Consider the following 24,042-nt stretch of genomic DNA (forward strand, 5'->3'; position numbering starts at 1 on the left):
GCAAGACCCCCCTGACTTCAAGAGACACAAAACATTGTTTGCAGTTGGTTCACTTTGTGTCTCTGTAGTTGTTTTATTGTCTCTTTGTAGAAGAGTAAAAGGAGAGAAATATTAACACTCACTTCAAACAGAGGCACTGGACCAGGGGCCCCCTGACCACTCCGGTCCCTCAGGCACACTGGGCCTGTGCCCAGTAGGCCTGTTCAGTAGTCCATTCATGATGAAGTGCATTGAAATCATCAAACTGACTTTATTATTTTATAATTATTAATTTTGCTGCCACAAAAAAATCTGCCCAGTTTCTGGTTGTAACAGGATTTAATCTTTTTCAGGTTTCAACCTTTTTATTTTATGTTAAGTTATTTTTGGAGCTACAGAGCAGGAAACCAGAGCAACAGGAGGACGCTCAGGTAAAGCACAAGTGTGTTTTCCTCTGTGAGAGTAATTTTGTCTTCACCCTGACCTCTAACACTAGTCACTCTACATAACACAGAACAGAGAGAGACAGTAGCAAGGTTTCCATTCCAGTTATGTGCAACATGGAAAAGATTTTTTAGAAAAGTCGACAAAAGTCTGTGTTTCCATTGAATGATATCGTGTGAATAAAACTGGGTTTTCACATGGTGACAGATTTCAAGCAGTTTGCACCATGGCTTGAATGCAAAAAGTGTTTCCTTTTCAAATTTACTAAATATTGCTTCGTCAAATAGTCTGAATAGTCTGTTCTAATATTTGAGAGTTTTTCAGATCGTCACATTTCTATTATTATTTCAAATTGTGCATTAAACAGATTAATGGAAATGAATCTTGTGTCACTGTCAAATCTGTGGTCAAATAAAAACCCTCTGCTTGTAATCTTGTCGTTACCTTTTTACTGCGTCTCACTTTGATGAGACTCATCTGGACTGAAAACTGTAAATCTTCCCTTTTCCGTAAAATCACTTTTTTTTGCATTGTTTTCTTCTGCAACATTACACATCTGCTCTGTCAATCACATTTGTTCCCTTTTGTAAAAAATCTGCAGTTAAAGAGAGAAATAAAACTAAACTAAATTAAACTTTAGATATGTGGGTTTTGTAACAGTTCCCCCCGTCTGTGCACTAGCTAGTCATAATGCTGTTTTTTCTCAGTGGTCATTTTGTGTCTTTGTAATTGTTTTGTCTCTTTTGCAGTCATCGTTTGGCAGAGATAATGTAACTTCCTGTCCCCTCACAAACTGTCTTTGCCTCACCTCTCTCCCTCTGGGACACTGTCAAACCTTTGCAGGTGTGATCTGCTCTGATAGTAGAAAACGTTCTCTTCCACCCAGCATGTTGAAATCTGCTGGGACAGACTGTGAAGGTGTATTCACCCTTTAATTAAATTCCATTCAGTTCATTTTAATTCCTCATCAGCGCAGCAGGCAGCAGCTTCCAGTTACAGGCTTTTGTTAATGATGATAATAACAATAATAACCAACACTCCTCCATCCTGTAACACAGTTTATATTTTGATTTAATTTTTTCTGGAAGAAGATGATTATTTTTTGTCCTTTATTACTCGGGTGCTGTGTTTTTCCGCATGAGGATTTAAAGCTTTAACTCTTTCACACTCGATTGCTTTAATTAGGATTTGGAGGAGACAGGACTGAATGGAGGGAAATAGGAGGGGGTTTATTTTCCTGACTGTTTTATCAGTCATGTGCTGAATGTTGTCGCTGTATTTAATATAAAAATAATAAACATAAAATCATGATATAAAACTTTATTTCTCTCCCTGCACTGGTTCAATTAATTTTTTTCTGATGTCTTGTTTTCATTCAGTTCAATGACATCTAAAGCTCCAAAATATCCAAACTACAAGACAAATGACACCTGATAAAAACTAAACTTTTGTCATAATGCCTCAAACTATTATTATAAAACAATTAAAGCTTGTACAAAATATTATTTTGTCGACTGTAACGGCTAACATGCTTCATGTATCATCAGTATGTGTGGTGCTTTATATTACGAACAGTTACTGTGTTTACTCTGTTACACAGAACATCCAGGTGAATTCAGATTTTGCTGTCTCATTACTGAACAGTGTGTAATCTGTGTTTCCATTCATTCATTCATACGGATCAGCAATATCTTTGAGTCTGTGGTGGAGTGAGAGGGGGGCATGGCTCATAAGGGCCTGTTTGTACTGTCATTGGTTCCACTCCTGAAATCAGTTTAAAATCAAGATGATGTGACATTATCACCAATTATTATTACCAATGATTACTCTCTGTCTGTCTGTCTGTCTCTCTCTCTCTCTCTCTCTCTCTCTGTCTCTCTCTCTCTCTCTCTCTGCCTGTCATTTGGGGTGTGCATGAGAGTGTGCTGAAGAACCAAGTTTCAACCCAGGTGATGTGTGTGTATGTGTGTGGTTAGGTGTTTGCAGTTCTAAATGAATGTGTTAGTATTAAATTACAGATACAGCTTAGCTCCAGCCACAGATCTTAGTGCTCAGGTTATCAGTGTAACCAATAACACATATAAATCTGCTCAGTGAGAACCACACATATTTAATTTCACATGTTTGATGATTGAGTTCTGGAAATTCCTATCAAAACCTTCCATCTGTTATCACTTAACCTCAATATACTTAGAGTGCACCACAGACACTGAGACATGCACATGGCTTGGCCTGGAAATGATGTGAGCAGAGAAAGAGGAAGTATTTGTGAGCTGTGACTGCTCTCAGTTCATTTCCTGTGAAGATCCAACCTCAGTCACTGTCATATAAAAGGATTTGACAAATGAAGGGTAAAACAAAAGCTGTATGATCAGTGCTGAGACTCTGTGGCTGAGAGACATAAGATGAAGCGTGAGTAGATTTTTGTACTATTATTATTAGAAATCAGATAACCAAGTATCAAGAAATATATTAAATCAAAGAAATTAAAATCATCTCAATTCAATTAAAAAGAATGATTTTACATAGGAAATGTTCTGTGGCAGATTTGATGTTCAGAGATGTAGTATACAGTGAAAGCAGTCAGTACAAAAATGGAATCATATATTTTTTCAGTTAGTGTCCAGCAGAAGTTCGCATCTTGAAAAGTCTGTGATGATGCAAACTGCTGCAGAATAACAGGTAAGACCATAAAGTTTGTATGTGAGGAATGGGCATTGGTAAAAGACTGATCTTTGTTTTACCTGTTTTGTTAGACCAAAATTTTTTGGTGGAAGTAAAAGCCCCATCCGGAATGGATTTCTGTCTGTAGGGGAGGTGTGCTGATTACCTCTCATCTCACATCTGCTACAGACCAGATTCTGTCATTTTACCAGGGTTAAACAATGTCCAGAACAATAAGTCAAATTATTTAGGAGCACAGTGAAGATGCAGTCTGGCTGTTCTGCTTTCATACTCAGTGTTTTATTTGTGAATAGGGAAAGAATCTGGAAAATAAATGCACTTAAATGTTACATTTATTATACAAATGTGAGTAAGCAATTAATACAAAAAGTATTGGAAAAAATGCTAAAAGCCAGATGCATTTTGGAGTAGTTGAACATGACTGAGTGGTTTGTGAAACTTTATGAAATTTCTGTATTGGTTGGCATCAAGTTTTCTAGTAATTTCAATTGTCAAGCTGGAAGAGACAAAAATAATTATCTAAACCTTATCTTTGATAAGCTGTAGAATGTTACAAGACTTAAAGCACATAATTTCATCAAAGATGTCTTTTAGGAAAACCAAACTGTACAAGAACTAGTACATTGATAAAAACATATAAATGTGTATCATCTGCATAGAGTGAAACAATATATTGTATTTGTTAATTGGAGAAGCAGATACTAATCAGGCTCAGAATCAAGCGTTGAGGTACACCTCATTTAGGCTATATTTCATATCCAAGAGATACAGACCACTCAAAAGCCTAGCTGCAAATTTTAACATGATTATTGGCATAATAAAAAATGTTCTATCAACTTCTATCAACATCAACTGTTGAACCAAGCTCATACTTCCATAATAAGTTCAGGGATTTAAGGCATATAGATGTAGAAGCTGTTAGCGATAGACTGTTAGTCTAATGCTCATTTTATTACTAACCCCACCTTAGATGTACACCTATAAACAGTAAACACACCAGAGTGGACGTGGCAGCTTTTGTCCTGAAGATCAACGTGGCAGCAATGGGAAGTTGGTCTCCATTTCTCTTCTTCTTCTCCTTGTCTGTCCTGCTTCATTTTAACCTCTCACTGGCTTACTCACTGAAAAACTGCACTGTTGCATATTCTTATAGTGCGACTGAAGTTCGAGTTCAATGTATTCATCGTTACCTCACTGCCGTTCCTGATGAGATTCCCCAAAATGCAACATCGCTAGATCTCAGCTCCAATCAGATTTTAAAGATCAACAGAACAGATCTGATCGGTTTATCAAAGCTCAAATATTTGAACCTGAACAAAAACAGCATCTCACACATAAAAGATGGAGCTTTTTCTGACCTGGTGCAGTTAACCAACCTCACCATTGACTTAAATAACCTCACAAATGTGACAGATAACATGTTTCAGGGACTGTCCAAATTAGTTTATCTGTCTCTATACTTCAACCAAATCACACACATCTCCCCACTGGCCTTTCAGCATCTCGCCAGTTTACAGAGACTAATTCTGAGATTTAACAACCTACATCAAATTATTGCTATTGTGCCAGTTTTACAGCTACCTAACTTTTATGAGCTGGACCTTGCACAAAACAACATCAGCTCTTTTCAGTCAGACGATCTCCCTGTTAACATCTCAAACCTCAGGACACTGCAGCTAAATTCAAATTGTCTGAGAAAGTTCAGCCTTACAAGAGACCTCTTCCCTCATCTCGAATCTATTTATTTCTCTGGGTGCAGCAGTGACTTTGAGTGGAATGTACCCAACAAGACTTTTCTGAGGAGCCTCAGTACTTTATATTTAAGTGAAACATACAAAAGTTTTGAGACGTACACATTGATGCTGCAGAGTGCAGACTCAGTGGAATATTTATCTCTGGGCTTTATGAAGCAGTGGCTTCATGAAGGTCTGGTAGACATTGCCTGCCGACTGCCTGCGCTGAAAAGACTGAAATTGAGTTATAACTTTCCCGGAAGCATAAATGATACACTGCTGCAGCCTTGCTCTAAACTCACTGAGTTGAATTTAGCAGCTAACGATCTGACTGAATTGTCACAGTTTTCACTCAGAGCAATGAAACGACTAAAACATCTGGACTTAGACAAAAATCATCTGACCAGTGTGCCACTTGCCATCAGAGGCCTCTCCACACTGCAGATCCTACAATTAAGTCACAATTTCATCGCTGAGTTAGGCTGCTCTGACTTCCACAATCTGACGAAATTAACAGAACTGAATCTGAGCCACAATCGCATTTCAATACTCAAAAGATGTGTTTTTCAAGAAATGAATGATTTGAAAATATTGAATGCTAAACACAACCTGATTTCTGAATTTGATGGTACCTTCAAATTCACTCTGCAGAACCTACAAGTTTTGAATTTGTACAGTAATAATTTCAACAAGCTCAGTGACGGTCACTTTCAGAATCTGTCCTCCCTCCGGTCTTTGGCTTTAGAATCAAAGATTTACTCTGTTGCCCAGGCTGGAGCTTTTGAAGGACTGTATGATCTCCAAAATCTAAGTGTTTCACTGTTGTCTTACATGGAGGGACTTTTCACAGGACTGCAGCTCTTAGAAAGTCTCACACTACACCAAAGTTTTGACCGGGACAGTGGTGTTTCTAACAAAAATTTTGAGCCATCTTTCTCTAGTTTGCCTTCATTAAAGAGGCTCGAGATCAAAAATTATAACACATATTCATGTGAAATTTCACAGAATCTGCTTAGAGGTCTTAAATCTTTGGAGCACTTTGCAGCTGAGAGGTTCTTCATTGAGTCACCACACCCTGATACATTTACATACAGTCCTCACCTGAAGAACCTACAGATAACTCAAAGTAATTTGTCAGAGCTGAAACCTGAATTGTTCCAGCCAATCCCAAACCTGCAGGCTCTGGATTTGTCCAAAAATAAGCTCAGGTCTTTGGATTTTCTTGCCCAGGCTGACCTGCCTGCACTTAGCTGGTTGACACTCAGAGGGAATGAGTTGACAGTGATCAATGAGACAATCTTCCAGTCGCTCCCTGCACTGAGGTATCTGGACCTGTTTGGTAACCCTTTCACTTGTGACTGCTCTAACACTGGCTTCATCCAATGGGTGAAGAGCAACAACCAAACACAGGTCGTTAATGCCTACCAGTTTGACTGCTCCTTTCCTCTGAGTAAACTGGGTACTAAATTGCTGGACTTTGACATACAGTCCTGTTGGATGGACTATAGCTTCCTCTGCTTCATTACCAGTACTTGTCTGGTTGTTTTAACTCTGCTCTCATCCTTCATCTACCACTTTCTGCGGTGGCAGCTAGCCTACGCCTACCACCTCTTTCTGGCCTTCTTCTATGATAGCAGGAAGAGGAGGAAGGGCACTCCTCATCGCTACGATGCCTTCATCTCCTACAACATTCACAATGAGGACTGGGTTTATAGAGAAATGCTCCCAGTGCTGGAAGGAGAGCAGGGCTGGAGACTCTGTCTGCACCACAGAGACTTCCAACCAGGTAAACTCAGCTACATTCACACTAATACGTTTTAGTTTTAAAACACATCACTTTTGCTGCATTTACACCTGGCATCCACATAAATCCACTGTTTTTCCGATTGTGTCTTATGACATATCCTTCCCTGATTTGTCAGACTCACATCACCTTTTCTGAATGAAAATGACAATCTATGTCTTCAGCCACCATGACCTCCTTATACTGATGTACTTTCAATAACAGTTCCACCTAGTCGTTGGTCCAGTCAAAAAATCTCTGATCTTACTTTTCACCACTACTGTTCCTCGTTTGTAGTATTTTTTGCAACTAAGCAGAAAATACTAAGAACAAGGAACAGTAGTAGTAGTAGAACAGCATTAGCAATAGTCAACTGTCTGAACTTTAATCATTTTATGATATGAGAGTAATTCACAGAGAATATTAACATTAAAAGAAGCTCCTCAGTCTGACAGAGGTCTTCACATTTTAATGGTGAGTGAGTTATAAAAGACCCAGTCACATCACCAATGCAGACATTCTTCAGATCGTGCCCAGACTTCTGTTTGTCTGTTTCTATTTTTCTCTACCTCTGTTTCTCACTTCCCCCTCTTGTCATTTACTGTCTGATCTATATTAAAGGGTTGCTTTTCTGTTTCTAAAGAGGTGTGTGACAGTTTCACATCCCTTTTCCTTTGTCCAATATATTGTAGTCTACAGCAGATGCTTGGTTCACACTGTTCACATGTAGCTTGTTGGGTCAGTCACAGTCAGACACCTCCACATGTTGAGAGATTGAGAATTTGTGTCTCTTTATAGAAGTTTTTTTTAGTTTAGTTTAGCATTTATTCTTTTGTGTTCTCCATTTTTAAACACAGACTCACAGGAGTCCCGGCATAATGTGACCATACTGTACAAGCTTCTCAACATAAGTACTAGATACTAGTGTTCAGGGATTAGACCATGTGACAGCACCATAACAGCTTCAGTACTTTTAATGAATTGCATTGTAAACACATTGGACAGTCATCAACACTCATTAAATAAATAAATTAGATCATTAAATTTAATCCTCTTTATATTAGATGAAAGCTAATGGTTTTATGAATAACAGTCTGGTAGAACTGAAGCAGTGGTTTCTAGTGGTTTGTTAAAGGTATCCCACAAGGATCTAGTCTTGGTCCACTTTGATTCACTATATCAGTGATTCCCAAACTTTTTAACCTTCAGGCAGAGAGGCCCATTAAAGATTACCCAACCCCCACTTTGCACACCCATGCATACAGACTATTGGTAGTCGCAACAATTTACAGATGTTACCTGAACACATCACATGCAGGCAATCGGTAGACGCTAGGTACAGCACACATCATCAGGGGCCTCATTTAGGGGGTGTTTATGGCAACAGCAGTGGACTGTTTTGTGTCTTTATGGGAGTTAAAAGGCCACTTATAGTTGTCATTGCAAAATGTACCAATATGAGGGGCAACCAGGGGCCCCTTTTCCCCTTGGGGTCCCAAACATTTGCCTGGTTTGCCTCTTCTGTGCGCCTCTCCTCTTGACACATCTCATTTCTCCCATCCAATAGTTGTATATTGTATGTATGAAGAGATTCCTGTGTACTGCCTATATCCAGGTTTCTCAGATTAAAATTGTTGACTGCTACAAATATACAGGAATCTCAGCAGATGTCACACTCACTTTTAAGAACATGTGGAAAACCTGACGAGCAAATTGAAGATCAACATTAGAATTCTTTATTTATTTTTGTATCTGCAGGCTTGTGCCTTTAATGAACCAGATTGTTCTTATTTTGTGTTGACGATTTAACCAGGAGACTTTCACATCACCTAACATTTGCAACTAGAAAATGTACCAGACTTTTGCGGGAGTAACTGACTCTTCTATGACTCCGTAGGTAAGCCCATCATAGAGAACATTACAGACGCAATCTACAGCAGCAGGAAGACCATCTGTGTGATCAGCCGGCGCTACCTGCAGAGCGAGTGGTGCTCCAGAGAGATCCAGATGGCCAGGTGGGGGCACCTATTCTTCATGTAGTTTGTTCATGTGTCTACAATATCATAGTAAAAGACATATAATGATAGAGATCAGTAACTGATTGATATAGTGAAGTGCAACTGTGAGGTAAAAGTCCCGTCCTTAGCTAAAAACAAAACACTGACACATAAAAATATTAACAGTATGAATAGTTAATAAAATACATTCCCTAATCAGGGGGGCAGACGGCTCGTACATCAGCTTTCTGAATCTGTTACCACCTTCATCAACTTCTTCTGAATTAAAAGTATCTTGTTAAGGTAGGATGGGTTAGTAGCCCCTCTGTCCCCCTCCCCCAAAATAATATTACAGTAATAAAAATATGTAGAAATTAAATTTTACTACAAAATAAAATTGTTCTGTTCTGTCTTGTTCTGTGCTGGTCTGTGCTGGGCTGTCCCGGTCTGTCCCATTTTGTCCTGTTCTGTCCTGCTCTGTGCTGATCATTGCTGGTCTATGCAGGTCTGTGCTGGTCTGTGCTGGTCTGTCCTGGTCTGTCCTGGTCTGTCCTGGTCTGTCCTGATCTGTCCTGGTGTGGTCTGATCTGTCCTGTGTGTGTTGTTGCAGTTTCCGTCTGTTTGACGAGCAGAAGGACGTGTTGATCCTGCTGTTCCTGGAGGAGATCGCAGCTTGGCAGCTGTCTCCCTACTACCGCATGAGGAAGATGGTGAAGAAACGCACCTACCTGAACTGGCCTCAGGCCGGCCAGTACACGGGGGTCTTCTGGCAGAATGTACAGAGAGCTCTGGAGACAGGAGACGCTCCCACCGAGACCACAGACCCACTGACTGGACTTGCAGGACTGGATATTTAACTGGACCAGAAATGCAACAGTCAATGCTGTTCCTCTACAATCCCTGCTGCATCATATCTATTTCACTTTCATAAATCCCAATAATCCTTGTGTTCACATTCAGAGTGGTATGCCAAAAAAGGACCAACCATGGCCAACCAGTAAAGATGGAGCTATCTGCCTGCACGGGGCCACTGCTGACCTCTGTCAGTTTCTCTGATGTTTCCATTGTCACAGTATCAAGTTTCATTTGATGACAGTGACTCCTGCTGGGTTTCATTAACTACCAACATCAGTTCACATGGTCACAGCTGGTACTGACATAATAATAACCAGGACGTGGACAGCAGGAAAAAAATAATAATAAACACTATTAAAGACATACAACATGTACAACATACAATAATGCAAATGAACAGGTAGCAGCAGCCAAGTTACATAAATACCAGAGAGAAAATCTTATAAAATAATGTCATGTCTGAGGCCAGCAGGAACAAATAAACAGCAGTCACTAACAAAAAACATTTAGGGAGTTACCTGCAGCAACAAGACTCAACTTCCTGATATTTTTCACATTAAAAGCCTGCTCAAGGCTTTTAATGTAAAAATTCTGAATGAAGTGTGAAGCTTTATTAGCTGACATCTTTGGGGGGAGTGAACATCTGTGATGAGTCTTGATGTACTGATGAATTATTGTTTTTGAAATCACACTGACTTTATCAAGACAACAGTGAAACATGTGAATGAAAAGCTGATTCTGCTGGGAATAATAGAAGTAAAGGCCTTTCTCTAATATTAGCCTCAACAAATGCCTGGTTCCCTCTGTCGCTGAGGTAAATAAAGCCCCCATATGCAATTAAAAATTTACAATATAATATCAATTACAGTTGTGCTTGGCTGCAGTACTTGAGTAAATGTTACTTCGCACTACTCCATTGGTAGTTTATTTACTTCATTATGGCTCTGAGGCTCTGCAGTGCAGACTGCTCTGTAAAATTAAAGGTAGACTTCACTTTAGATGTAAAAATAAACTGAGTGAAGGACCAGAGACTGCAAACTGGAGTGAAGCAGTGTTATGAAATTTTGATCTGGGTCTGATCTGGTTTACTTTAATTTGACCTTTGGCTCCCTCTAGTGTTCATTAACACACAACGCATACACAAAGTGAAGCTGGGGTATTCCCTCGTCGTCTCTGGCCTGCAGTGACACAGATGCTGAGCTGATGTGAGTCTGTAGTCTTGTCCGTCCCTGGAACAAACCACAGTGCAGGTTTTAGTCTTATACTACTCTGCGGAGGGTGATGTCTGTCAGTGGACTGTGGTTAAATGTGGTTCAGATGTTCATGTTCCCATCAGGATGAGTTGTAATAACTCTGACTCTTATAGCACCATCATCAGATTACATCCAAATTTGTCCACTACTTACTTACTCTAGTACTGATTATTTTCTTGATTAGTCATTTTTTCATATACTCTCAGAAAATAATGGACCCACGTAAAAAACAATGTGATGACATTTGCCTTTACAAGTTGAGAACACATAAAAGCTTCCTCATTCTGCATGGTATAATGTCAGTTTGCTGTTTACCATGAAAGTATAACTGACACAAGAGATATGCCAAATGGCTTATGTTGGCACAGAAACTCAGATGCTGCAAAAGGCTCAGCTGATCATAACATTTCGACTCAAATTAATTGATTTTGTACTTTTAAATGTTTGTGTGACTAGGCCTTTACTCAATAAAGTAGAATAAGAAAGCTGTAAAATCATTCCATCTCAAGTGAAAGTATTGCACTCCAAATGTTATTTTAGTAAAGTACACAACTGTTATCAACTAAATGTACTGAAAGTATGAAAAGTAAAAGTAGGCTACTCATGAGCCCTGTCAGCATCATACTTGTCTGATTGTAGTACCGAACTTTTTTAACTGAGGCATGAACATGTGTTTGCAGCATTTTGACGTTGTATCTAGTCAAGGTGGAGCCAGATACACCAACCTAGTACTGGACTCTATCGATCAGTAAACTTGTCAACTGCGTGGGAGACTGCAGACAAATCTAACAAGATAAGGACAGAGTATTCACCTTTGTCTGCAGATCATTTGTTACCCCAAAAAATTTGAGTACACAAGTGAAGCTGAAGTTATACAAATTTATACTGTACTTTAGTAACTGCACACAAGCAGAGAGGTGGTTATTATACATGGTGTATAACACTGCATGTAACCACAGAATAAATGCAAATTTAAAGTGTCTTAGCTGTTTTCTAAGACATAGCTGACTAATAGCTAACAGAGGGACTGATAGATAGCTATAATGTTAGCTATGTTGGCCATGTAGCCAGCACATGTTAACAGCTAGATTGTTTAGCCTCCTTTTGTCTCAGAATGGGAGGATAACAGTTTTCTGGAATCTTCTATAAGTGAAATTAAAGCCACACAAAATAAAATGTTTAGGTATAGATACGCAGGAAGGATATAATTTTAACATTAATAAGTTGTGATAAATAGAATATCCAGCTTAATGATAACTTGTTGTGAAAAGAAGTTGAAAAATACATAAAAATATGTTTTTAATTTCAACAATTTATGTACGTTTAGAGTTGAGAAACACATTATTCACAGAAATAAAACATTATACTATTGTATTTTAGTTTTACTATTTTTTATTATTATTTATTACAAACTGTTTCATCTGTTTGTTTTTTTGGAACAGTGCTTTATGGAATGTAAACAGGTTCTATTTTTAACTAATTAAGTATTTCTTTCACATCAACAAAGAATATTTGACTCATTATTTACCTGAAAAATCTTAACTTTACAGTATGTGATTATTATTTGAAGCTTTGTCCAGTGACAGTAAAGGTGATGCTGCCTGACAACAGGCACCAAACATGAAAAGCATTTCAGTCCATAGTTGCCAGTTCAAACCTAATGTCATCCTCTTATCATTCGTGTACTTTTATGTTTCACTTATTATGAATTGAACAGCATTTTAGCTGCAGTGACAGTGCAAAATAAAGTGTTAGGTATTGCAGTAATGTCAGAGGTCACATTGTATTTCAATTTGGGCTTTAACTGGACTGAAGCAATCATGATGTTCTGTATACTCAGCGTATTTGCGTGACATCGGCGACCAAGGGTGATTCAACAATCAGTAACTCATTGATACACAGACTGAACAGTGTTAGAACTTTGAACTGGCAGAGAGATAACCTAGCAGTGAAATACTGCTTACCTAAGTCTGGGCAAAAAAACGAACACTGGGAACTAATGTAAATAATGGAAATGCCCAGAATCTGTCACCAGCAGCAAGTATAAAAGCTAAGCAGCTTCGCAAGGCTCAGTCATTGTTGCTTTCGTAAGGTTTGTCTTATCTTTCCAGTTTTTCCGAAGCTGACCAGCTGGAGCATCATGAATCTGTGGTTCAGCAGTCTGACCCTGGTTGCAGGGTTGTTTCTGTGTAGCACAGCTCTGCCTCCTGAGGAATGCCAAACCTTGGTCACGCCTTCCTCACTGGCCGACCCCTCCACGGTAAACCCTCCTCTGATTCCTGCCTTAGACTTTGAGCATGTTCATTAGACATTAGGATTGAGGCACCAAAGCAGTATTGAACGATGGTAACACTTTATAATACAGCCTGCAATTTACAGCTTACTTGTGTTGCATGCAACTGACCGGACTGAACATTAAGAAAATATTTTATTGATGTATCGAAAGAGTGACCGTCACCTTTCGCATCATTTGTACGTTCGACAATAATCAATATACCATATCTCAAATTTCCTCTGATTATCACCCTCAGTGAAAATGGATAACAAATTATGGTATTTGTGTTGTTTTGTCTGTCACAAAATCTCTTTGGCTGCTCCATCCGGATTATTATTGGCACAAATTACAAGCAGGAGAACATGTTTGCAGGTGTAGGTTTTTAAAAAATGGTTTAACAAGCACTAGAACACTTACCAATTAGCAATGTTCAGTGCTGCAAGGCCATCCCAAAAGGTCCAGGTCCTACAGTGAGCAGGGACTCTCTGGGGAGGTAAAATTATCTCCCCAGAATTTAATTTAGGACATGGTTCCTCAAGTGGAAACACAGGTAGACAAACTGAGTTCCACAAAAGCTCTTTGTTGCGTAGGAAGTTCCTGCAGCATAGACACAGCTTACAGGAAACTAGAGGTTTTGAGAACAACTACAAAGACTTAACTGTTTTGCTCTGACTTTAGACAATCTCCATGATACAGAGAGACATCTTTAAATAGATGTTTTTGTTTAGCTGATCAAAGAATATGCAGTAGGTGTAAAGATAGATTCACTGGGTTGACTTGGAATGTTTAACTATGTATCATCAGCATAAAAATTAAAATAAATAGCAATGTTACCTAATAGTAAAATACAGAAGAAGAGAAGAGGACCTAGGATGGAGCCTTGAGGTGCACCACATGTAACTGGTAAAACATCTTATTAATATGAAATACATGTTCTACATATGAGTTGGAAAGATAAGAAACTGGTCTTTATGTTATTCTCAATCAAACATGTCCAGGTGAAATGTGTTAATACCAAACTGTTTATATTTGAACATTTTTATTCTCTTTTCCTGAAGTTAAAGTTTGAAATGTGATCGACCTATCTGACTATGAACAAAAATGTGTTATTTTGCAAAAACCTTTCTTCCATTCAGTAAGTTTGCGAATTTTAAATGTCTACATTCAAGCAGCCGTACAAGAGGTTTGCCTGATGAAAACATGATGACTTGAATTTATGGATGTGTGTGTGAATTGTTGAAAGTGAAAAAGTGAAAGTGTTGTAAAGCACTTTTGATTGGTCTTTAGGACTAGAAAAGTTAAGTGCAGTATTTCAATATTTAGCCCTGCTTTCATTAATGAAAGGTGTTTATGTGTGTTGTCACTAACTGATTCCATGCTTTCGTGCAGATGTATGGCAGGTTAAACGTGTTGGTGGGATACACTGACCATGAAGCATTTAATGGCATCCTTAAAGTGACCGACAGCTCCTGGTTAAAAATCAGCCCTACATCCAGCCCAAATAAGATTGTAATGAGTGAGGAGAACAAAATGTGAGTTGCAACACCAAAATATACTAATAATTCTTGCCTTTTTTATCATATTGAAGAAATCATTTGAAGAGAGACTCCCCCTAAAAGACAATTAAAAACTGATAGAGGTGATCACTTTGCTTTCTTGGGTTTTTCTTCTTTTTTTTTTTTGGTCAATATCCTGTCCCTGTCTCAGTTAACTCCTAATCAACCAATTCTGTGTTGTGATTTGATTTTAATTTAGATTTTGGAAAATTCATGTCACATTATGGAACACAGTTCAGTCAGGTCCTAAATACAAAAGTGTTGGCTTTTCATTTCATTACAGTACAGCAAATGTGTTCCTAAAAGGAAAACACATGTAGAGACATGTGTTCTATTTCACTGTATTTCTTTGTTTGAATTGTTCTTGTAGTGTGTTAGATACGTGGTGGTGGTGTTTTAACCAGTATATGAGCTTACCAGTGTGTTTTGCCTCGTAGTCAAATTTTGTCATGACTTGCTGATGTTAACTTAGATATCACTTAGACTCAAGTTGTAATAAATAGTGTTGGGTCTGAGCTCTATTAGTAACTGGAAATCATTATTACTCGGCCTCACACGGGGGCATCGTTAGTACTCGGCCTCACCCGGGCGGCACCATTATGTTAACAGTACTCTACCTCATGAGCTGGACACCAAATATGTTAGATTTCGGTTGTTTATCAATTTATTGGCTATCACAAATTAAGAAAATATTAATATTAAAAATATTAATATTAAAGAATAACTTTAAAATGAATTAAAGTTCACGGGGCACCAGCCTAAACTAATAGGCAAAATAGCCAATATGCTTTTAGTCTCAATTTATTACAATTATTCTGGAACTCTGATTAATCATTAGCTTACTAACTATAACCAAATTACCAAATCAATAGTAAGTTACAGTTGAAGGATTGGAATTCTACCGAGTAGAGGTTGGCAATATTCACGCTTATGCAACATTAAACACACCAGTAGTTATACTTAAAAAGGCATTTATTTACAATGGAGCAGAGTAAAGTACAATGTCTAATCTAGCATATACAGGTGTGTGTGGGTGTGTCTGTGTGTGTGTGTGTGTGTGTGTGTGTGTGTGTCTGTGGGGACACAGACAAAGGCAAGATGGCCGACTCAAAGTGGTCACTGTGACCACATGACCTGAACAAAGAAGACTACAAAGATGGCGGTAAACAAAGAAACTACTAAAATGGCCGCTGAGACCACCTAGTGTGTGTGAGAGGGGAGGTGTGAGTTTCTTTGTTAGCCTAGCTCATGTAATCTAAAGGTACCAGGTTAGAGGGGGAAGGTTAGCTTCATGCAGGTTCTAGGACTGAGACGTACTGCTATGTGTGTGACATACGAGTACTCGATTAACTGTATGACTGACCACAACCTAAGCAAACATTACAACCACAAGACATCAATCAACAAGTACATTAACAAGTTAAGACTTCTGCTGATTAGCTATGCGGTGCTATGCTGTGCTGGGAGAGGTAAGGCCCAGTCCGTTAACGTTACCCAATCCTTGGAACAAGCAAAGACGTCCTTTCCAGTGTCTTGTAAAGTCCAGTGAGTTTGGGGGGTTTCCTGGTGGAATAAAGTCCTGTCTGGCTGTGTTGCTTGCTGGTATCTCCTTTGTTCCCCTCACAGAGTTAGCTGTTCCATGCTAACTCTGCTACGACTCCTGTTGCTTGGAAAATCAGCTGGCCTTGTGTTGTAGCCGCTGATTCTGAAGAGGATTTGGTTCACTCACAGTTAATCCGAAGCAGGTCGCTGTTGTGGAGGAGAAGAGTGTTTGCAGGCTGCTGGTTGCAGGCCGGCGAGAGAGCTAGTTTCTCAGGTAGCAGAGCTGACCTGGGCTGGGGCCTTGTTGCCCTTTGAAGAACCGAGAGGAGAGGGCTGGAGCTGCTCTCCAGAGCAAGCCAAGAAGGGAAGAGAGAGAGAAGGGGTCTAGAAGACTGGTTTTGTTTGTGACACCTTAGGGGATCACATGTCACACGCTGGCCCACACTGGCTGGCCAGTGGGGTCCATGGGGGGGAAGGGTCATCCCCAGGTGTGAACCGTGAGGAACTGTGGGGTGTGAATTCCTTTGTCCAGTGGAGCAAAGAAACATTTGGTCTATTGAATGACTGAGTCCCAACAGTCCCCCCTTTGTTGTCAGGATGCCACCTGACGTGTCATCCTGAGAGCACAATGTATAGTCCATTTGTCAGTTCATTCAACGGGTAACATCCGGGCATTTGTCAACACTATCTATCTTGGCTAAGCAAGAACAATCAGGTTACAAAGCAGAGTTCAGATAATAACCACAATGATCGAATAGTGTAAAACAACTAACATGTTTCCTAGTTACTCATGGTGTTAGTGAGGACAGGAAAGTCAGTGATGTTAGTTTGTTAAGGTGAGATATAGAGGGTGGCAACTAGAATGACAAGATTTGGAGTGTCTGGGTGAGTGTGCCATGTATATGCAGTGTCCTAAACTTGTATCTGATTTGATTCAGAATTTAGTTTGCTGCTGCTGCTGCTGACAAACCCATTGTGTCCATCTGGAAGAGTGTAGGGTACCCTGAGCCTACTTACTGTCAGTACTCAGTGCGGCGAACTCTGGAGCGCCGGAGCTTTAAGTTTTCCTTAACTTGTGGCACAAAGCTGTAGCACTTTGAGTAGCTGAAGGAAGAACATTCAGAGGCATTGTCACTGTCTGAATTAACATGGTCAGAGATGACGTGGTCATTGTCTGATCCATGTGTTGACTGGTCCTGTGTCTGAGCCAGAATTTCTGCGTAAGGCCGTCTCCTGCTCCTGTTGTGGGAGTGCCTATCTCTACTCACTTGGTGGGCGTGGCGGTTACGCTCAGCACCCATATGTGGCCTTTTATCACCCCCCTTCGATCTGTTCTGAGGGTGATCTTTTGAGGTTACATGTCTGTGTGACGCTAAGGTGTTTGAGTTGCTAGGCTCAGTTGTTTTCCCCCTTGCCTTGGAATTAACCATGGTTTCCCAAGCCATTTTTGTCAATTTCTTTATTTCCTGCATGGTGGGCTTACCTTGATGCGTCATCAGTGTAACATGAGTGCGTACACAGGGATGGAGGTTTCGTAGGAACAAAGACTTGAAGGTGGAGTTCTCCTCTAAGCCTGGTGTGTTCCTACCCTGAAAATATGCATGCCTCAAACGTTGGTAAAAGTCATTGGGATGTTCATGGCGGGAGTGTTTGATTTGTGAGGCTGCAACCAAAGATTCTATCTCATCCGCAGCAGGAGAGAATTCTTCTGTCAGTGCTTGACAGAGCTCTTTGTAGTCATCTCTGACACTGGGAGGCAGTGATTGCATAAACTTGTGGACTGCTTTTGAGCTGGTCTTCCACACAAGTTTAGTTTTCTCCCTTTGGGTTGCATGGGGCAAATCAATTAGGTTGTGATCTAACTCCCTAAAGTAGTTTTCAATATGTTGATCAGAGCTGTCTGGATCAAAATGTTCAATGTCCTTTGCTAATAACTCAAGCGCTTCGAGGCGGGGGCACTGTGAGGTCCCTACTGATGAAGGCGAGACTATGCTAGCTGGACTAGAGGAAGGAGCTGAACAGCGGTCATCACTCTCATGGAGGTGCAGAGAGGAGGCTGAACAGTCCGGGAAAGTTTTGGTCCTTCTGTTGGAGGGGTGAGCACAGGTGAAAGTGTTATGCATCAGTGGCTGATGGGAACATGAATATCCTCTACCGGATAAACTACCTGTCTCTTCAGTGTCAATTTCAGGAAGATGGGAAGTCAGGTGGGTGTAACCTCTGTCTCTCAGTGGAGGTTGAGGAGCTGACTTCATTTCCCAGGACTTAGGGTCAGTTGGGAGTTTGTCCCATCCTCTGAGTGGAGGCGGAGTTAACCTGTCATTAAGGGAAGAGTGTGAAGCAGAGAAACCAGAATCACAAGCACTGACCGATCGTGGTGGAGCAAAGCATTCTGATTTAACCCTTAACAATTCTTCCTTGTGTGAACAGAGGTCTACCTCTGCTGCATGCAGGTCTCCTAAGTAGCGCATGGCTTTCTTGTTAGTTTCCTTAACTTCCTGGAGGAGAAAAGCATTTTGAGCTCTAAGCGATTTTACCTCCTCCTCTAGGGCTGCTTGGCTCTGAAGTGAAATGCTGGTTTGCCTGTGGAAGTTCAACAGTACACATCTTAACAATGGGCCTTTGGATGCAGTCTGAGCATCACCTTTGTCACTGAGTAGCAAGTCTATTTCTTTACTGCACTCACTGGAATTTAACTTGCTGATAAATTCTAGGTAGCCAGGCTTCAGGCTCTGTGCTAGGGAAGAAATAAACTGCTCTACACAGGAGTTCTCCATTGTTGTGTCTGGGAAAGAGGGAGGTTAAACAAGTTTTTCACAAAACAAGAAGGCAATATAGTTGGCTGCGGTGTTGCGCTGGCAGACACCTTGTAGTGTAGTTTGGCAGTACACTAGCCTAACTAAACAATGCAGTGGCCTACACTATGGGGGGTAGCTTCCTGTGGAGGAGGGGTAGCTACACTAGTGGGCATAAAGATTAGGGACAGTAAAGGCAAGTGCAGGTTTACTGTCTGCTTAAGAAATGTTTCAAAAGCAATGACTGAGATGCAAGGCAGTAACAGTCCAAAGATTATCTCTTCAAGTTGACTCAGGCTGTAATGCAAGGCAGTAACAGCTAGGTGCAGAACTTGGGTTTCACAGGGCTGGTAGCACGCTGTGGCTCTATCTCAGGCTCTATTTCTTACTCAGGCTGAAATGCTTGGCAGTAACAGCCAGGTATAAGCTCTCTGTGTTACACAGGGCTGTCGGCACACAGTGTTTAATGTTAAAGGGAGCAGCAATTCTGACAGCTTTACTAGATAGCATTGAACACGTGGTATTCAGATGCTGAACTGAGGTTCTTACATTTCCTACAGACTAAACTCAACTGGAATTGTTAGCAACAATAGCAGGCTCTTGATACTAAGGCTTAAGTGTTAGCTATTAATAACTGGAGGACGTCTAATATTACTTAAGGTAAAATTAGTAAACCAATTCTCACCACAGTGCACTTGTTTGTAAGTACACCTGGACGTTTACTCCTGTGGTGGACTAAAAAAAATTTTTCAACCTTTGCGGTTTTGGCCAAATTATGAATTTAATATTGCACAATTATGAATATTTGCCAATATTACTCGGCCTCACACGGGGGCACCATTATGTTGGGTCTGAGCTCTATTAGTAACTGGAAATCATTATTACTCGGCCTCACACGGGGGCATCGTTAGTACTCGGCCTCACCCGGGCGGCACCATTATGTTAACAGTACTCTACCTCATGAGCTGGACACCAAATATGTTAGATTTCGGTTGTTTATCAATTTATTGGCTATCACAAATTAAGAAAATATTAATATTAAAAATATTAATATTAAAGAATAACTTTAAAATGAATTAAAGTTCACGGGGCACCAGCCTAAACTAATAGGCAAAATAGCCAATATGCTTTTAGTCTCAATTTATTACAATTATTCTGGAACTCTGATTAATCATTAGCTTACTAACTATAACCAAATTACCAAATCAATAGTAAGTTACAGTTGAAGGATTGGAATTCTACCGAGTAGAGGTTGGCAATATTCACGCTTATGCAACATTAAACACACCAGTAGTTATACTTAAAAAGGCATTTATTTACAATGGAGCAGAGTAAAGTACAATGTCTAATCTAGCATATACAGGTGTGTGTGGGTGTGTCTGTGTGTGTGTGTGTGTGTGTGTGTGTGTGTGTGTCTGTGGGGACACAGACAAAGGCAAGATGGCCGACTCAAAGTGGTCACTGTGACCACATGACCTGAACAAAGAAGACTACAAAGATGGCGGTAAACAAAGAAACTACTAAAATGGCCGCTGAGACCACCTAGTGTGTGTGAGAGGGGAGGTGTGAGTTTCTTTGTTAGCCTAGCTCATGTAATCTAAAGGTACCAGGTTAGAGGGGGAAGGTTAGCTTCATGCAGGTTCTAGGACTGAGACGTACTGCTATGTGTGTGACATACGAGTACTCGATTAACTGTATGACTGACCACAACCTAAGCAAACATTACAACCACAAGACATCAATCAACAAGTACATTAACAAGTTAAGACTTCTGCTGATTAGCTATGCGGTGCTATGCTGTGCTGGGAGAGGTAAGGCCCAGTCCGTTAACGTTACCCAATCCTTGGAACAAGCAAAGACGTCCTTTCCAGTGTCTTGTAAAGTCCAGTGAGTTTGGGGGGTTTCCTGGTGGAATAAAGTCCTGTCTGGCTGTGTTGCTTGCTGGTATCTCCTTTGTTCCCCTCACAGAGTTAGCTGTTCCATGCTAACTCTGCTACGACTCCTGTTGCTTGGAAAATCAGCTGGCCTTGTGTTGTAGCCGCTGATTCTGAAGAGGATTTGGTTCACTCACAGTTAATCCGAAGCAGGTCGCTGTTGTGGAGGAGAAGAGTGTTTGCAGGCTGCTGGTTGCAGGCCGGCGAGAGAGCTAGTTTCTCAGGTAGCAGAGCTGACCTGGGCTGGGGCCTTGTTGCCCTTTGAAGAACCGAGAGGAGAGGGCTGGAGCTGCTCTCCAGAGCAAGCCAAGAAGGGAAGAGAGAGAGAAGGGGTCTAGAAGACTGGTTTTGTTTGTGACACCTTAGGGGATCACATGTCACACGCTGGCCCACACTGGCTGGCCAGTGGGGTCCATGGGGGGGAAGGGTCATCCCCAGGTGTGAACCGTGAGGAACTGTGGGGTGTGAATTCCTTTGTCCAGTGGAGCAAAGAAACATTTGGTCTATTGAATGACTGAGTCCCAACAATAGGAATTATTCTTTAAACTTTGCGGTGAAAACAGAGCTTGTTAGGTAACCATCAAAACTCATTCTTGACCTTGGAAATCTGAACATATTGATCCCAACTCAAGGTCCAATTACTTGGTGTTTACATAGCTATTACATAGTCTTCATCGGTTGATTAGTTTGCTAGGTTTTCATGGAAACTGAAAATTCAATCTTCCTCTGTCTTTTCTCTAGGAATGGACAGTGCTTTAGCTCATCGGTCAACATAACGATCGATGGCAACACTGCAACAACAGACGGTGAGTTACATCATCTGACACAGCACCAACGTTTTTAAATTCAGCAGGGTAGACTAAGTTTCAAATTTGCATCAAATTATAAGCTTCAGATTCATCACACGTGTCATCCGGTTGCCTCCAGATGCCTGTAATTAACTGAACGTTTAGATGCAGCTGTGGACACTGCTAAGAAACAAACATTTGACACTTTACCGACATCCCTCATTTGATTAAGAATAAAACTCTTGAGGAAAATGATTGAACTTTCTCTTAATTTTAGTCAAATTTGGAAATAAAATAAAACATACAGTAAATACAGCTGTGTAATGCTAATCCATCACTCTAGAGGAATGCTTGGTAACTTTCTGTCTAATAACACTAATAAAAGTTGCACAGAGCCAAGCTGTAAGCTAGGACAGGAAGTTATTCATTTCCACCATTTTTGTAGTTTCACCTCCTGAGTCAAGCGTTAATCCAGCTTGAGTCTCATCACATCATCAATCTACAACTGTATTTCTGCCTTGCAGTGTCATGTATACCAAACAACATGTAAGTTCATAGTAGGGGAGAGGAGGATCCTCAGAGTGATGATGAAGATGTCTGATAGTTGTTTTTGCTTGAACTTGCACTGTTTTCATTTTCCTGCAGCGTATCTGCCCTCAATCGCAAACATCACCAGTGTGTTCCACTTGGTGCCAAGCTGTGACGGCTGTGTGGTCTTCAACATAAACACCACCGCCAGCAACATGGAGCATTTCTTAAAATTGTTGAACATGACCAGCACTGTTACAAATGATGAGATCGTAGTTCACTCACTTTATCTGATGGGTAAGACAGAACAAGCCAGATAGAGAAAATAACAGACTCTGAGTCCAAAACCTTTATTAATTCTGTCTTTTTGCTTCCAGGCAAAGAGTCAACCATCAAGGACTCAGACATGGAGCATTTCAAGAAGCAGGCAAGCTGTTTCGGCTTTGACAGAGAACCAGACTTCGTGTACGACACAAAGAAAGGTGCGTCATCTGTAAACCTTCCAGCTGATACAGGGATATCAAGATGAACTGTAGTTGTGTGATATCAGATGGAAGTGATTTCTTAATTTTTCTGTCTCTCCTCAGGTTTCTGTGTTGAAGGCGAGGGCATCCACATTTAACTCAACTGTTTCAACAGAAACAGAGAAAGTAAAGTGATTAAACATCAGTCACGTGGTCGGTGTTTTTTATTATTTGGGGGGCATGGTGGGGCTCAGTCCTCATACATACAATGCAAACAGGAGCTGATAACAGCTGATTCAGCTGCTGTTAATAGAATATAGAAAATAAAAAAAAACATTTGCTGATTGATTGATTGATCGATCGATCGATCGATCGATCGATCGATCGATCGATCGATTGATTGATTGATTGATTGACATTAAAGTCAAGATTGTCCTTTAAAACCAAGCCCCTAGGTCGTCAGTGCAACAGGTTGGAGATTGGAGAACTGGTTGTTATTTTCCACCTCAGTAAGAATTTGTCTTTGGCTTCTTCCAAAGTAGAGTAAAAATACACACTCCCAAATACATACTCCTATAACACAACACACTATTAAAAACATACAGCATGTACAACATACAATAGTGCAAATGAACAGGTACATAAATACCAGGGAGAAAATCTTATAGAATAACGTGTTTCTTAAAGAAGAAACTAACAAACACACTTTATTCACCGGTAACAATAACAAACAAATTTTATTCAACTTTAAGAATGAAAAAAACTTTATTCAACTTTATCAATAAAAACAAACTTTATTCAACTTTATCAATAAAAAACAAACTTTATTCAACTGTAACAATAAAGAACTTAATTTTAAACTTTAAGCTCTGTGCTGAAAATCCTTGATCAGTGTGTTTATCAGGAGAACATATCAAAGTCTACCAGTCTGTGTGGGCAGACTTTGGAACATTTGCCCTTTAGGATTTAAACTCTGTGACCTAGTTCCTGAGCACAGAACCTGCAGCCTTGGTGGAAAACTTCCAAATTCAGATTAATTGACCATGATTTTGCAGAACTGAATGGCTTTCACCAAATAAGAAAAAGGGAGGCCTTATGACATTTGTATCTCATAATCACAAGGTCAATTTAATGGTAAAACCACTGACACCTTATAAAGTTAGCTTACCAGAGCTGTCTGTATAGAGAATATTAGAAATAGTTACACTATTTCTTTATATAGTCCAACATAAAGTCATTAGGGGACCTTCTACCATTACTTAATTAAATGCATTGTTGTGGGATACAGAACTTTTTAAATTGCAAACACAATTCTAATGGGTTTTGGTGCTACCTATATTGGTAATTACCATGACTTATAGTTGCAAATAATTTCAACTCCAATAATTTATTCATTGATAAGACATGAAATTCACACTGTGGTAACCTGAT

The 24,042-nt window shown here is 40.1% G+C and overlaps 2 protein-coding genes and 1 long non-coding RNA gene across 4 annotated transcripts in view; 2 read left to right on the forward strand and 1 right to left on the reverse strand.

Annotated features, from left to right (window-relative positions):
- LOC130183650 (uncharacterized) overlaps nucleotides 1–9,476 on the reverse strand; it is a 19,303-nt gene extending 9,827 nt beyond the window's left edge. The window contains exons 1-2 of the long non-coding RNA XR_008829869.1: nucleotides 9,350–9,476; nucleotides 8,599–8,677 (exon numbers count right to left, since the gene is read on the reverse strand). This is a non-coding gene — a long non-coding RNA (uncharacterized LOC130183650). The remainder of the gene's footprint in view (nucleotides 1–8,598; nucleotides 8,678–9,349) is intronic.
- On the forward strand, nucleotides 2,781–12,666 carry LOC130183646 (toll-like receptor 13). 2 transcript variants are annotated; one of them, XM_056399245.1, is made up of 5 exons: nucleotides 2,781–2,835; nucleotides 3,040–3,105; nucleotides 4,079–6,627; nucleotides 8,522–8,639; nucleotides 9,232–12,666. In XM_056399245.1, exons 3-5 carry the CDS (start codon nucleotides 4,152–4,154, stop codon nucleotides 9,476–9,478), a joined length of 2,841 nt encoding a protein of 946 aa, XP_056255220.1. In that variant the 5' UTR covers nucleotides 2,781–2,835; nucleotides 3,040–3,105; nucleotides 4,079–4,151; the 3' UTR covers nucleotides 9,479–12,666. The 2 variants fall into 2 exon arrangements, with proteins under 2 accessions (XP_056255220.1, XP_056255221.1); XM_056399246.1 differs by lacking the exons at nucleotides 2,781–2,835; nucleotides 3,040–3,105; nucleotides 4,079–6,627 and having other exon boundaries at nucleotides 8,244–8,639.
- Nucleotides 12,667–12,799: 133 nt separating this feature from the next.
- On the forward strand, nucleotides 12,800–22,816 carry LOC130183648 (uncharacterized). Its single transcript, XM_056399249.1, has 6 exons — nucleotides 12,800–12,989; nucleotides 14,394–14,536; nucleotides 21,573–21,637; nucleotides 22,265–22,444; nucleotides 22,525–22,629; nucleotides 22,735–22,816. Exons 1-6 carry the CDS (start codon nucleotides 12,870–12,872, stop codon nucleotides 22,767–22,769), a joined length of 648 nt encoding a protein of 215 aa, XP_056255224.1. The 5' UTR covers nucleotides 12,800–12,869; the 3' UTR covers nucleotides 22,770–22,816.
- The last annotated feature ends 1,226 nt before the right edge of the window (nucleotides 22,817–24,042 follow it).

The sequence above is a fragment of the Seriola aureovittata genome, chromosome 16 (genome assembly GCF_021018895.1).
Source record: "Seriola aureovittata isolate HTS-2021-v1 ecotype China chromosome 16, ASM2101889v1, whole genome shotgun sequence".
Taxonomy (NCBI): Eukaryota; Metazoa; Chordata; class Actinopteri; order Carangiformes; family Carangidae; genus Seriola; species Seriola aureovittata.